Raw genomic sequence first — 16603 nt, forward strand, 5'->3', positions numbered from 1 at the left:
TTAACTGGATTTATTTTTTTTATAAAATGGTTAAAGAGGGCTGTGGGGGAGTGTTTTTTAAAATACATTTTTTTCCAATGTGTCGTTATTTTTTTTGTTGAATTTTCAGGCTTAGTAGCGGAAGCCGCCTTATTGACGGAGTCCAGTACTCAGTCGGGGATTCGCATTAGCACCAAAAACAGCTAACCTCCAAATATTACCCTGGTACCCACTGCCACAGGGGTGCCGGGAAGAGCTGGTACCAACAGGCTTGGAGCATCAAAAATGGCGCTCCTGGGCCTAGTTGGTAACAGGCTGGCGTTATTTAGGCTGGAGAGGGCCGGTAACCATGGTCCTCGCCCACCCTGATAACGTCAGGCTGTTGCTGCTTGGTTGGTATCTGCTGAGAATAAAAATACGGGGAACCCTATGCGTTTTTTTTTTACATAAAAAAATACATTTTAGAAAAATGCATAGGGTTCCCCATATTAACATTCTCAGCCAGATACCAACCAAGCAGCAACAGCCTAACCTTACCAGGGTGGATAAGAACCATTGTTACTGGCCCTCCCCAGCCAAAATAACGCCAGCATGTTACCGCCTAGGCCCAGGAGTGCCATTTTTGATGCTCCGGGCCTGTTGGTACCAGCTTTATCCGCCACCTCTGTGGCAGTGGGTACCAGGGAAATATTTGGGGGTTAGCGCTAGCTGTTTTTGGAGCAAATGCTAAGCCCTGGCTTAGTAATGGACTCCGTCGATAAGACTGCTTCCACTACTAAGCCTGAAAATTCAATTAAAAAAACACGACACATTGGAAAAATTATTTTATTTAAAAATAGTCACCCACAGCCTTCATTAGCCATTTTATTAAAAGAAAAAAAATCCAGTTTATCCGCAGTAATCCACAGAATCTGTCACAATCCTCTGCATACAAGAATCTGAAACAAGAAGAAAAAAGAAACACAAGAAATGGGTTAGGACAATATTGGTGCCCTCCACTGCACTTATAGTGCAATGTCTTCCCAAACCGGGATCCTTCAATTGTTGCAAAACTACAACTCCCAGCTGGGGTCTCCCTGTCTGGGAAGACACTGGCAGAAGGGTCTGTTTACATTATACAAAATGTACAATGTGAACAGAGCCTCACTCCCTTACCAGACTGGCTCCCATCTGTAGCTCCTTCCCCTAATTATGTTATCACTAGGGGGCAGAGCTACACAGACACAGAAGGAACAGGGAGCGAGGGAGGTAACTGGACCTCGTCTTCTGTATACACTATATACAGCTATCTACAGATAGCTGTATATCCTGTTTACCGCCCAAAGGAGCTATAGGAGCAGGGAGTCCTGTCAGTATTGTGACGGGATTCCCAGCTCCTGCATTGTATACACGGGTACACTATGCACCCTTGTACACTATACGGCCAGGGGAAGTGAGTAGTGATGCTGTGATCCTCACCTCCTTACACTCTGTGGACCGGGTGCTCAGCATCCAACTCACATAGTGGTACTCTGAAGGCAGTGAGAAAACTACTGCAGGGTACAAAATTGGCTGTTTCCACACACCTGAAAAAAACCCCAAAAAACTACCAAAATGCAGGAAAAAGCTGTGGCAGTTTTTCTGGTATTTTTTTTAGGTGTAAAAAAAAAAAACTGGAAACTTAGCCTCAAGTGGCTTCTTGGCTTTTACTAGCACTGAAAATCTGCAGGGGGTGTAAGAAAAGATAGATTTAATCAAGTATCAGGAAATCCTGGGAGAAAACTGCATTCCTTCTGTAGGAAGCTTGGCAGTCATCCCAAGCATACCTCAAGCACTGCCGTGCTCCTTTCTACAGCTGACCTCAGTATTTATTGCACCAGCACAGCACTCTTGCACCAGTAGTTAAAAAGAGTCCTAGAAGATTCTAGAGTAGCCAGCTGAGTTTCCTGACTTAAAGGGGTACTCTGCCGATAGACATTTTATCCCCTAATCAAAGGATAGGGGATAACATGTCTGATTGCGGGGTCCGGCCGCTGGGGACCCCTTGATCTCTGCAGCAGCACCCCAGTCATCCAGTGCATGGAACGAACTCCGTGATGGATGATTGGCGATCACAGCTAATTCATGTGTATGTGAGCCCCAGGCTTCCAGAACCGTAACACCGCATTGCCGGCCTAGAGTTCGTGGGGAATCCCAGCAGACGGACCCTCCATGATCAGACATGTTATCTCCTATCTGTTGGATAGGAGATAACATGCCTAAGGGTGGAGTACCTTTTTAAACCTCATAGAATACCTTTGGTGGGATTTGGAAAGGTGGAAGCAGCACTTAGACCCTACAATATTAGTACATTTGAGGTCATTGCCATTGCTGTCTTTCTGGAACTTTTCTAGAAGCTGGTATCTAGATATGCATAACATCTGCAGCAGGTCATAACAGCAAAAGGGTGCTCTACTTGTCATAAATGGAATGAATAATTCTGAGATTGCAGTAGTCAATAAATGTGGCATATCGAGAATCCACTTGTAATATTAGTTGCATTGAACAATTGACATTGCCCTTGTTTGATAGTATTTAATAAAGTGCTAAATTGTTTGCAAATAAATCTAATTTGTGCTGTGGGTTGAATAATCTTGATTGTGTCTTTATTTACTCATTTGACATGTAAAATCGTCTTCAGAAAGGCTTAAATGGTGGTAATCTCCATTGGGTACGGAAGGTTAATTTTTAGGCATCTAAATAGTCAAATTTTTGTTCAATCATGATCATTTTGTTGGATTGTCACAGAATTGTAGATTGTAAACCCAGCCGTACTGTCTAATAGTTTTCATATCATAGTATGCATAGCATTTTGGTGAAGAGAAAGATACTATGAACATCTCAAATATTTTTACTGCATGTGAAAAATGTATATATGTTCTATGTGTATCTTATTTGTTCCTTCAAGGGTTGCGCAGCCGACATAAGACCAGAGATTGTACAAGGAGGAAAGCAGTTTGGCCTCTCCAGAAACAGCCACATGGCATTTGCATTTGATGATACCAAAGTAAAAAACAGGTAAGTCGTGCTCTCTATTGACTACATTTAAAAGGGTATTCCCAGATTTTTTTTATTTGACTATGCTACAGGGGGTGTAAAGTTAGTGTAATTCATAATATAGTGTCTGTACCTGGGTTTCATGTTCGTCTCAGGTTTTCCCAGGTTGCAGTGTGGCCCGAGACATTGCATTAAATTTGCTAGTCAGGTTTGGAAAGGGAGCCTGTCTTTGTTTTAATGGGTGGAGTGACCGGTGGGTAGGATGGAAAACATTCTGCAATTAATTGTAGTTTTGCAACAGGTGGAGGCACCCTGATTAGAAAACACTGGTCTATACCATGGAAGGGATCACAGGTGTGCTTCAATTGGTGGGGTGGCTGATTTGTGGTAGGGAGAAAAGTGACTTCACACTTACAAACAAGGAATCATTGGATTTGTAGTTGGAGGGAGAGAACTCCAACAGGAAATAGCAAGTTCAAAAAATGATAGCCACAGTATTATGGCCCCAAGACAAGTCCGATCCTTCCTAAGCATGTACATTACTGTCTGGCATGTAAGTACTAACATCACCTTGTGGTGTAAAACCTCTTTAATGAATTGTCAAGGCTTGGAAAAAATCATCTGCTATTTTTCTCCACAATTTGCACCACTCTGACTGAGCTGCAATACCAGACACAGCTGATAGAATAGAGTGGTGATGCTTCTGGGAAAAACAAACAAACATCCTTTTACTAATTCTTGACAACCCAGGGCCATAATGATGCAAGGCTTTCAGGTACTATATCAATCTTTCACCTTGCTACAGTTGACCGCCAAACCTTGCTACAGTAAGTACTAAGCCATACTACAAAGCCCTTTTTCTATTATTCTGCAAAAAAATTCTATTCACAAATGTTTTCATATTTTTGAGGAAATAAAACTGACTATTTTGTGAATAAACTTGTAACAATTTCAATATTCACAAGGTCACCAATGTCCAATTCTCCTCTTTTCCCACAGCACAAGTGTTTTTCATTTTCTCTTTTGAAAACCTAACTTGTTTTTACACATGTTGGCTGTTATTTACTCTTTGAAAAATGTATAAATAAAATGTATTAATAATACATAAAATTTATAAAATGTATTAATAATACAAGCATCCATTGAAATTGCTCAAACACACATGATCAAGGTGATGACTGGACCATATTACTCATGAAGACATAATAAGGGAATATGTGGCATGACATCCATGACATCATAAGTCTGGTGCTAGTGCACTATTGGTCCACTTATATATTTTATATTATTGTTTTAAGTTTGTGTACTGTTGTAATTTTTCTTGTAGTTTCATAACAACATTATATGTTTGCAGCCTATCAATAGAACTTGAACTTCGCACTACGGAAGATTCAGGTTTGATATTCTACATGGCCAGGATCAACCATGCCGATTTTGCCACAATTCAGATAAAAGATGGAATGGCACACTTTAGATACGACCTTGGAAGTGGAGACACTACCACAATGGTTCCTCAAAGAGTGAATGATGGAGAATGGCATAAGGTAGATAAGTGTTATCGAATTATACAATTATATTATTCATACATTTCCCCCATAGAAAATGTCATAGATTTCAGAAATTCCAAAACCAAAACATGCAAAAATGTATTTAGCATTGCATGTTAATTCAAATCTAAAACTCTGCCACAATATTCTAAATGCATTGTCATTTAAAAAGTACCTGTGGTCAGTCCCCCCCAAAAAATGAGTGTTTATTTTATATCATTTCATAGCCTCAGGTACCCAGATTCAAACTGTGTTTTTACTTTCTTGCTATACCCCCATTCCTAAAATACAGTGTTTTTTTTATTTAGCTATATAAACAAACCCCTCTAAACATGATTGATACCCAAAGCTGTAAAATGATGTATAAAACTATTTTATTAATTTTTTTAGACTATACACAGGTACTCATTAACTTAGTAAAATGTTGCATAGAATGTTGGGTTAAAAATGTTGCTTGAGCAGCTTTAAACACTCTGAAGAGACCAGCTAGCAAATGAGTTGTTTTTGGCTCAGAAATGTCACTAATATGATCCTATAACACATATCAATGTTAGCAGATAATTTTTCAACAAGGTCCAGTTTCCCAGTGTCCTTAGCCATTCTGCCCAATAATTCAGAAATCATCAGAGGCATAACTTGAAGCTGCCAAACCCCAATGCAAAATCTAAAATATGTTTCCAACTATCACACATCATCTATAGAATGTCTTTTCTTTTCTTGTAGAGGATCTATTGGGACCCATCAGGCACTTAAAGGGGTATTCTAGGCAAAAACTTTTTTTTATATATCAACTGGCTCCGGAAAGTTAAACAGATTTGTAAATTACTTCTATTAAAAAATCTTAATCCTTCCAATAGTTATTAGTTTCTGAAGTTTTCTGTCTAACTGCTCAATGATGATGTCACGTCATGGGAGCTGTGCATGATGGGAGAATATCCCTTACATGATGGGAGAATATCCCCATAGGAGCTGGACAGCTCCCGGGACGTGAGTCATCAGAAAGCAGTTAGACAGAAAACAGCAACTCAACTTCAGAAGCTAATAACTATTGGAAGGATTAAGATTTTTTAATAGAAGTAATTTACAAATCTATAGTAAAAAATTGCCCGGACCTTTTAAGTGGGTATGTAATATTATAGATATTTGAATAGAGGTATTTATATAAATAATGCTCTGGATCGTGCTTCAATAATAATAGTATAAACAATTTATTAAAATAAGATAAATATACTATGATTAGTTACTTCTCACAGGGCCCATGTGAGAAGAACATATACAATAAAAACAACCTTTAAATAATAATGTACATGGAATGTGAATAACAAGAATTAAGACAATGTTACTGGCATTATAACAACATAACTGGCATAAATTTAGTTTCTAATGTGCAGTTGGTATTTATCCGCTGGTATGTAGGCACCGACTGTACAAAATAAGCGCAATGTAACTGAGGGTGCCTAACTGGTCGTTTCCCTCTTTAGAATAATATATCCTTATAGTAATTAAACAATCTGCAACAGTTTCAAATGAATGTTACCGATCCTTATAGTGGCAACCTGGGTAAGAGGCGTCGTTACCGCAGTGTCTAGATGGTGTCGGTACACTGGGTCCTCTGTGCAACGTTCCAAGTGGTAACGGTGTAATCCAGCAAGGTCCTGGTAGAAGCGGTGGCGATTAATTCTGGCTAATGGCGCTGGCAGGCGTCGATGGTCACAGATCGCCGGGAGGACGCTGGCACTGGCAGGGCTGGAGATGGTAAGTCCTCAGCGCTGACTAGGTGGAAACGAGGACCGTGTTTTTTGTTCCTGTGCGCCGATATGCTAATTTTATACTAAGCTGTGCATTCACTATCTATGTGAGGAGTTGTCAGGACCCTCTCAGCGTTATCTTGGCAGCCAGTAACACATCGTTCCAGCGCTAGTGATATCCATATATTTGTGTTTTTATGTTATGGATCTTGAAATAATGTAACACAAACATACATTGATTTAAAGTTTTCTTTTATTTCACAAAGCTAAAAATTTTTTAAAGAATATAAATTCTGCATCTTTGTAATTGTATAACGTTGTCCTGTTACTTTTGTAGCAATGAGAATGCAGTAAAAATAAAAACCCAAAATTCAATAACACCTGTTATTTTTTTCCATCCACACCACAAAAAAAAAAAACCTTATGCAGCAGTAGAGACAGAAAATAAAAAAGTTATGGCTCTTGGAATGTATTGGTAAAATACAACAAACATAATTACTTGGTCATTTAGGCTTAAAAAAAAAAAAAAAAAGGCCGATCACTAAGGGGTTAAGCAAACAGTGCACGTTTTAGTGCTTGTCTACACCATTACTATCACTTGCAGTAAAGGGAAATGAAGAACTTTCTGAGAAGTGTTCATGAAGAGGTTACATTGCTTTGTGACATTAGGCAGCTGATCCATATGTTTTGGTCTGGTGGTTGCCTGTTAACTACTTTGTATTGCATAAAAATAGAATTTGAAGGTTGCAAAAGGTGATACGTAATAGAGTGTACCATTCCCTTGTGTAAATGAGGCAATTTCACAATGGTTCTACGCAGCTCCTATTTAAGCAGAATAACAGTAGTGGCAGGCATTCTATATTATCTTTGATAAATAACTTTCCCCATGAATTGGAATTGAGCATGTTTATTGATTTTATAGGAATAGCATTTCATTAGGCTGCGTCTCCTGATGGTCTGTGTGAAGGAGAAACCAGACCAGAAATGGTGTATATTACTAGATTGGATATGTTATTGAGCTTGTTATCCTGTATTGTTGTTACGCCGAGCGCTCCGGGTCCCCGCTCCTCCCCGGAGCGCTCGCTACACTCTCGCTCCCGCAGCGCCCCGGTCAGATCCACTGACCGGGTGCGCTGCGATTCCGCCTCCAGCCGGGATGCGATTCGCGATGCGGGTGGCGCCCGCTTGCGATGCGCACCCCGGCTCCCGTACCTGACTCGCTCTCCGTCGGTCCTGTCCCGGCGTGCGCGGCCCCGCTCCCTAGGGCGCGCGCGCGCCGGGTCTCTGCGATTTAAAGGGCCACTGCGCCGCTGATTGGCGCAGTGGTTCAAATCAGTGTGTTCACCTGTGCACTCCCTATGTATACCTCACTTCCCCTGCACTCCCTCGCCGGATCTTGTTGCCATTGTGCCAGTGAAAGCGTTCCCTTGTATGTTCCTAGCCTGTGTTCCAGACCTCCTGCCGTTGCCCCTGACTACGATCCTTGCTGCCTGCCCCGACCTTCTGCTACGTCCGACCTTGCTTCTGTCTACTCCCTTGTACCGCGCCTATCTTCAGCAGTCAGAGAGGTTGAGCCGTTGCTAGTGGATACGACCTGGTCACTACCGCCGCAGCAAGACCATCCCGCTTTGCGGCGGGCTCTGGTGAATACCAGTAGTGACTTAGAACCGGTCCACTAGCACGGTCCACGCCAATCCCTCTCTGGCACAGAGGATCCACCTCCTGCCAGCCGGCATCGTGACAGTAGATCCGGCCATGGATCCCGCTGAAGTTCCTCTGCCAGTTGTCGCCGACCTCACCACGGTGGTCGCCCAGCAGTCACAACAGATAGCGCAACAAGGCCACCAGCTGTCTCAACTGACCGTGATGCTACAGCAGCTACTACCACAGCTTCAGCAATCATCTCCTCCGCCAGCTCCTGCACCTCCTCCGCAGCGAGTGGCCGCCTCAGGCCTACGACTATCCTTGCCGGATAAATTTGATGGGGACTCTAAGTTTTGCCGTGGCTTTCTTTCACAATGTTCCCTGCACTTGGAGATGATGTCGGACCAGTTTCCTACTGAAAGGTCTAAGGTGGCTTTCGTAGTCAGCCTTCTGTCTGGAAAAGCTCTGTCATGGGCCACACCGCTCTGGGACCGCAATGACCCCGTCACTGCCTCTGTACACTCCTTCTTCTCGGAAATTCGAAGTGTCTTTGAGGAACCTGCCCGAGCCTCTTCTGCTGAGACTGCCCTGCTGAACCTAGTCCAGGGTAATTCTTCCGTTGGCGAGTACGCCGTGCAATTCCGTACTCTTGCTTCAGAACTTTCCTGGAATAATGAGGCCCTCTGCGCGACCTTTAAAAAAGGCCTATCCAGCAACATTAAAGATGTTCTGGCCGCACGAGAAATTCCTGCTAACCTACATGAACTCATTCATCTAGCCACTCGCATTGACATGCGTTTTTCCGAAAGGCGTCGGGAGCTCCGCCAGGATATGGACTTTGTTCGCACGAGGCGTTTTTTCTCCCCGGCTCCTCTCTCCTCTGGTCCTCTGCAATCCGTTCCTGTGCCTCCCGCCGTGGAGGCTATGCAAGTTGACCGGTCTCGCCTGACACCTCAAGAGAGGACACGACGCCGCATGGAGAATCTCTGCCTGTACTGTGCCGGTACCGAACACTTCCTGAAGGATTGTCCTATCCGTCCTCCCCGCCTGGAAAGACGTACGCTGACTCCGCACAGAGGTGAAACAGTCCTTGATGTCAACTCTGCTTCTCCACGTCTTACTGTGCCTGTGCGGATATCTGCCTCTACCTTCTCCTTCTCCACTAAGGCCTTCTTGGACTCCGGATCTGCAGGAAACTTTATTTTGGCCTCCTCAAGCGGAAGACGCCTTTAAACACCTCAAGTCTGCCTTTTCTTCAGCTCCCGTGCTCTCCAGACCTGACCCATCTAAACCCTTCCTATTGGAGGTTGATGCCTCCTCAGTAGGAGCTGGAGCGATCCTTCTACAAAAAAATTCTTCCGGGCATGCTGTTACTTGTGGGTTTTTTTCTAAGACCTTCTCTCCGGCGGAGAGGAACTACTCCATCGGGGATCGAGAGCTACTAGCCATTAAATTAGCACTTGAGGAATGGAGGCATCTGCTGGAGGGATCAAGATTTCCAGTTATTATTTACACCGATCACAAGAACCTCTCCTATCTCCAGTCTGCCCAACGGCTGAATCCTCGCCAGGCCAGGTGGTCTCTGTTCTTTGCCCGATTTAATTTTGAAATTCACTTTCGGCCTGCCGATAAGAACATTAGGGCCGATGCTCTCTCTCGTTCCTCGGATGCCTCGGAAGTAGAGCTCTCTCCGCAACACATCATTCCTCCTGACTGCCTGATCTCCACTTCTCCAGCCTCCATCAGGCAAACTCCTCCAGGGAAGACCTTCGTCTCTCCACGCCAACGCCTCGGAATCCTCAAATGGGGTCACTCCTCCCATCTCGCAGGTCATGCGGGCATCAAGAAATCCGTGCAACTCATCTCTCGTTTCTATTGGTGGCCGACTCTGGAGACGGATGTTGTGGATTTTGTGCGAGCCTGCACTGTCTGTGCCCGGGATAAGACTCCTCGCCAGAAGCCCGCTGGTCTTCTTCATCCTCTGCCTGTTCCCGAACAGCCTTGGTCTCTGATTGGTATGGACTTTATTACAGACTTACCCTCATCCCGTGGTAACACTGTTGTTTGGGTGGTCGTTGATCGATTCTCCAAGATGGCACATTTCATCCCTCTTCCTGGTCTTCCTTCTGCGCCTCAGTTGGCAAAACAATTTTTTGTACACATTTTTCGTCTTCACGGGTTGCCCACGCAGATCGTCTCGGATAGAGGCGTCCAATTCGTGTCTAAATTCTGGAGGGCTCTCTGTAAACAACTCAAGATTAAATTAAACTTTTCTTCTGCTTATCATCCTCAATCCAATGGGCAAGTAGAAAGAATTAACCAGGTCCTGGGTGATTATTTACGGCATTTTGTTTCCTCCCGCCAGGATGACTGGGCAGATCTTCTGCCATGGGCCGAATTCTCGTATAACTTCAGAGTTTCTGAATCTTCTTCCAAATCCCCATTTTTCGTGGTGTACGGCCGTCACCCTCTTCCCCCCCTCCCTACTCCCTTGCCCTCTGGTGTACCCGCTGTGGATGAAATAACTCGTGATCTTTCCACCATATGGAAAGAGACCCAAAATTCTCTCTTACAGGCTTCATCACGCATGAAGAAGTTTGCTGATAAGAAAAGAAGAGCTCCCCCCATTTTTTCTCCCGGAGACAAGGTATGGCTCTCCGCTAAATATGTCCGCTTCCGTGTTCCCAGCTACAAATTGGGACCACGCTATCTTGGTCCTTTCAAAATTTTGTGCCAGATTAATCCTGTCTCTTATAAACTTCTTCTCCCTCCTTCTCTTCGTATTCCTAATGCCTTTCACGTTTCTCTTCTTAAACCACTCATCATCAACCGTTTCTCTCCTAAACTTATCTCTCCCACTCCTGTCTCCGGTTCTTCAGACATCTTTCCTGTAAAGGAGATACTGGCCTCCAAAAAGGTCAGAGGAAAAACCTTCTTTTTGGTTGACTGGGAGGGCTGTGGTCCTGAAGAGAGATCCTGGGAACCTGAGGACAATATCCTAGATAAAAATCTGGTCCTCAGGTTCTCAGGCTCCAAGAAGAGGGGGAGACCCAAGGGGGGGGTACTGTTACGCCGAGCGCTCCGGGTCCCCGCTCCTCCCCGGAGCGCTCGCTACACTCTCGCTCCCGCAGCGCCCCGGTCAGATCCACTGACCGGGTGCGCTGCGATTCCGCCTCCAGCCGGGATGCGATTCGCGATGCGGGTGGCGCCCGCTCGCGATGCGCACCCCGGCTCCCGTACCTGACTCGCTCTCCGTCGGTCCTGTCCCGGCGCGCGCGGCCCCGCTCCCTAGGGCGCGCGCGCGCCGGGTCTCTGCGATTTAAAGGGCCACTGCGCCGCTGATTGGCGCAGTGGTTCTAATCAGTGTGTTCACCTGTGCACTCCCTATGTATACCTCACTTCCCCTGCACTCCCTCGCCGGATCTTGTTGCCATTGTGCCAGTGAAAGCGTTCCCTTGTATGTTCCTAGCCTGTGTTCCAGACCTCCTGCCGTTGCCCCTGACTACGATCCTTGCTGCCTGCCCCGACCTTCTGCTACGTCCGACCTTGCTTCTGTCTACTCCCTTGTACCGCGCCTATCTTCAGCAGTCAGAGAGGTTGAGCCGTTGCTAGTGGATATGACCTGGTCACTACCGCCGCAGCAAGACCATCGCGCTTTGCGGCGGGCTCTGGTGAATACCAGTAGTGACTTAGAACCGGTCCACTAGCACGGTCCACGCCAATCCCTCTCTGGCACAGAGGATCCACCTCCTGCCAGCCGGCATCGTGACAATTGTGCTAGTTATCCTGGTAAAATAATGGTCATGTGATCTTGGCCTGGTGCCTGCCCAATTTGTTAATGCGTTTAGCATACGGTAATAATACATGCAGTAAAAACACAGAAATAGAAAATTTGGTGTTGAACTGAATTATTTTAACTTTTGTCCAGTCTATTCAGAAAGTATTCTAGCTAATGTTGAATTTGTTTTTCTCCAAGATAAACATATTCCGAACAAAGCAGACAGGATATCTATTTGTCGATGGAATCGCAAACAGTACAAACAGTCCAAAGAAAGCAGACATACTGGATGTGGTGGGCATGCTGTACGTTGGCGGACTGCCTATTAATTATACTACCAAGAGGATTGGCCCGGTAAGACCACACTCTGATTTTATATTTCCTCTGTGCTTGTTGTGCATGCTATAGGTCAGACTATTTTTATTACCTTTTAAGCTGTGACTGTGAGAACATTTGTTTCTTGTTATTTTGCACAGTTTGTTTCAAACCAAGTATTTTCACTTTTTTAGAGGTTTGCAACAATAACAAGGGAATTGGGCTAGAATGTATTATTTTATAGGTTATTGCTATTCAGTTTATTCACAGTATATTTAACTTTTTCTGCATATGGTTAATGTTTTCTGAAAAATATGATTCATATGGCTGTCTCTCCTGTTTATATAATCTCCTTAAAGCAACACTTCAGAGGGCTGCCATTAGAAATTTTCGAGCTCTTTACTCCCCTTAAACGCCCCTCACCCAGAGTCGACCCCCAGGGCCTTTCCCCAATTTTATTTTCTTGTACAATTTGTTTTTTAGCAGCACAAATTAATTAATAAATAAAAGTCAGACCCTTTATGAAGCTTTCAGTAAGGAATAATTTTTTGGCCAAAGAATATGAAGCCTGCCACCACAAAAGGTAGATTCTTTTGAACAGGACCCTATACTAACACTAACTACACTCCATTCTCTTGTCAGCCCAAGGAATCTTCACCTCACACAAAGACCATATTAGTGATATGACATCTGATGGCCATCTGTGGTGACAACTCGTCTACCACAGAACCTGCCAAACACTTTAGTCTCCACACTTTTCTAGCATCTATACATATACATACAATTTTAATGCCCCCCACCCCCCACCCCCTTGGTGTATTGTACAGTAGAATGGGTAGATGGGGAGGAGTGGGTAGGTCCCTTTATTAGATTGCTCCAGTAGGTATACATGTCCCTTCATGTAGTATCCCTCATTATGTAGGTGCCACTTGTATATATGAGCAAGCCCCCTGGGCAGCCCTCATGAAAGGAGAAGCTCCCCCTGTACGTATTAGCTCTCTGTATATATGAGCAGACCCCTTGCAGGTAGTAAGGTCCCCTGTACATATTAGCAGTGAAGCAGCCCTGGAGGCTGTACCGACACTAGAGCTTGCTAACCAGCTAACATTGGTCACTGGGCATGGGCCCCTTGATGGGATACTAGCTGTATCCCCCTGATGGAGGCCTTGACTTCACATATGGAGAATAAGTCCTTTCTTTTGGCATAAATAGCACCAATCTTATTAAAATTACACATATCTCATAATCCATTACCACAGCTCACAGCCTAGAAACCTCTTATATCATCCCTTTGCAGTAATATACAGCAGTAACTTTCATTTTGTAACTTCCAAGCTGACCATGCACCAGAGATTCTGTATGGCTAAAAGCGTGTAGCTTTAGACTAGTTTTGTAATGACTGTCAGTGTCTTTTTTTTAAGTGTCCTTGTTGTTTTACAAAACCTTTGACATGTCCCTTGATCTCCTACCATACCACTCCCCACCCATGTGGATGCTGATGGCCATATTCCTTCAGTATTAGATGTCTGATTTAGGATTTACACTTTGATAAAAAAAAAAAGGATTGTATACATGGAATTAGTTGAAATGTATCAAATGGATAAAGCATTAACATGATCATTGTATTTTTGCCTTCCCCAGGTCCTTCACAGTATTGATGGATGCATTCGGAATTTTAGAATGGTAGAAGGAAATACAGACTTTAAGAGCCCCACCTCCAGCTTTAATGTTGGGTCATGTTTTGCTAATCCACAGAAAGGAACATATTTTGATGGATCAGGGTTTGCAAGGACACGTAAGTGTTTAATTTTAACTCAATTTATTAATATTTTAAAACACTGAAACTAAATACGTTCTTAATAATGCTAGAATTACTCCAACATGCACATTGAGTCTCTCATTCATGGGTGTAGCTATAGAGGTAGCAGTCGCACCAAGGCCCTGGTGCCTAAGGGGGCCCAGAAACATATCTGCCCCACAAGAGGCCAGTATTTTAATTGGCATATGGGGCCCTATTGCAGATTTTGCATCTGGGCCCAGAAGCTACAAGCTACACCTCTGCTTTCACTATAGCTCACCATTGAATAACACCAGATTGATATATCTTAAATAGTTCTCTTATTTAAATTGCATATAAAAATGTGACAAATATTAAGACAGGTTCCACTAGGCTGGATCATATCCCCTTTGAATTTACTGCACCAAATATTTTATATACAGAATTAACATTGGTCCTAAGAAACATAATACCGGGTTCCCTTACAATGGTATTTTCTGGACCATTGTACCTTAAAACCAAACTCAACATACAATGCCCAAAACAGTTCACATCCATGGCTTAGGTGAATAGATTAAAGATCGGACTGATCATAATGGGCGTTCACTGGTAAAGCCCCTGTATTCAGATACATTCAGAAAGAGCTGTATTCCATTTGTTCTCAAACTGAAGCAGAATAAACTTTAACAGGATATTTTTTTTTTATCAAGCACAAGCTGCGGGGCACCATGTTTTTCCATCACATATGTAAATAATGTTTTAAATTCCCACCATAAGTAACTCTTTGGCTTAAACTGTTTCCAAACAACTCATGAGTATGATTAACTCTGGAGTGGCTGAGGGGCTTTCACTATTTCTGACATTTGTACTGTATGTACATTCAGGACTTGCCTTATGTGTATTGGTTATCTTGTCATTTTCCATTCATCTTCATTTTTTTCCTATTTTAAGTTGACATTTTTTGAGACTTTGAACCCAATAACAACTCTCCATAGTTTTCAATGGCCTCAAGATACAACGGTTTAAGTTTACAATGTTCATCTTGGAACCAATTAATATTGTAACTTGAAGGGTCATTGTATGCTAATAGTTATCCTAAATACCCTCAACCCTCCCTATAGATATCAGTAGCTTCAAAAAATGCCACAAGGGGAGATCCTTGTGCAAAAACATGTTAAGTTGGGTCCACATATGTCGGTGGCATCAGGCTCAGCTTTTTATTCCAAAATGCATTCGATGCCATCCATTATTTTTTCAGGCTCAGCTTTTTATTCCATAATGCATCAGCTGTCATCCATTCTTTTCACACATCGGTGTTTAAAAGTTCAGAGCCATATAGAAGAACACTGTCAGATGTGTTCTTCTATCTGGTATCTGAACTGCCTACAACCGTCATACTAGTAAAGAAGCATTAGAATAAGCTGAAGCTTTGAAAGTGTAGTCACTTTTAACTTTCATAATGAAGGGTTTTTCCTACCGACTGTTGCAGCAGTTCTAGTCTTTAGTTTTGTGCCATTAAGCTTTATTTACAAACATGTCACCAATCTTGCTAGGCCCTCCAATATGCTGCTTTACCCCTACCAGGCCTGGATTGTCTGCTGGAGGTAATAACACACTTAAAGAATAAGTATTCCTATTTCTGTTTAATAATACTTATTTTTAGCATTTTGTCTGTTATACAATTCTGTTTTATTTTGTTTTTGTGTATTTCAGTGGGAGCTTTTAAAGTAGGTACAGATCTGTTAATAGAAATAGAATTCCGTACAACAAGGACTAATGGTGTTCTTATTGGAATCAGTGGCAAAAAAATGGATGGACTGGGCATTGAACTGGTGGATGGTAAAGTAAGTGACATGTATCTTTACTTAAAAATGTGTATAGCCATTTTATATCCTCTTGGTCTTGAAATTAGGTCTAGCTCTCATTTTATTATAACATCTAGTTTTTTATGTACCTTCCAAGGTTGCTTAATCTGTTTCTTACAGTGTGGCAGGGTGCATTGTGCTGCTGAAAAGCCAGTGCCATTGGGGAATACCTTTGCCATTAAGGGGTGTACTTGGTTTGCATACAATGTTCAGGTTGGTGGTACAGTAGATGTCAAAGTAACATTCAAATAAATGCCAGCTTAAAGGGGTACTCCGCCCCTAGCACCTTTTCCCCTATCCAAAGGATAGGGGATAAGATGTCAGATCACCGAGGTCCCGCTGCTTGGGACCCCCGGGATCTCTGCTGCGGCACCCCGCTATCGTTACTGCACAGAGCAAACTTGCTCTGGGCGTAATGATCATTGATACAGGGGTCGGAGCATCGTTACGTCACGGCTCTGCCCCCTCGTTATGTCATGGCCCGCCCCCTCAATACAAGTTTATGGGAGGGGGCCATCACGCCCCCTCCCATAGACTTGCATTAAGGGGCGGACAGTGACGTCACAAGGGGGCGGAGCCGTGACATCACTATGCTCCGGCCCCTATATCGCCGGTCATTACGCACAGAGCGAGTTTGCTCTGTGCAGTAATGATAGTGGGGTGCCGCAGCAGAGATCCCGGGGGTCCCCAGCAGCGGTACCTCGGCGATCTGACATCTTATCCCCTATCCTTTGGCTAGGGGAAAAGATTATAGGGGCAGAGTACCCCTTTAAAAACCTAAGGCTTTCCAGCAGAGCATTGCGCAGAGCATTCCACTGCCTTTACAAACTTGATTTATCCCCAACGGGCATCCTGGTGCCATCCTGGTGCCATGAAAGAGATACATATGCACCCAGCCATCCACATGTTGTAAAATAAAGTATGATTTGTCAGAC

At 43.6% G+C, this 16603-nt stretch overlaps 1 protein-coding gene across 2 annotated transcripts in view; it reads left to right on the top strand.

The window, feature by feature from the left end:
- Nucleotides 1-16603, top strand: part of LAMA2 (laminin subunit alpha 2) — a 943701-nt gene that overhangs the window by 918969 nt on the left and 8129 nt on the right. For both annotated transcript variants that reach the window (XM_056566521.1, XM_056566522.1), the window contains 5 exons: nt 2906-3015; nt 4349-4538; nt 11910-12065; nt 13668-13821; nt 15517-15647. In XM_056566521.1, the coding sequence (XP_056422496.1) occupies nt 2906-3015; nt 4349-4538; nt 11910-12065; nt 13668-13821; nt 15517-15647 (741 nt within the window). The remainder of the gene's footprint in view (nt 1-2905; nt 3016-4348; nt 4539-11909; nt 12066-13667; nt 13822-15516; nt 15648-16603) is intronic.

This window comes from Hyla sarda, chromosome 3 (assembly GCF_029499605.1).
Source record: "Hyla sarda isolate aHylSar1 chromosome 3, aHylSar1.hap1, whole genome shotgun sequence".
Lineage (NCBI taxonomy): Eukaryota > Metazoa > Chordata > Amphibia > Anura > Hylidae > Hyla > Hyla sarda.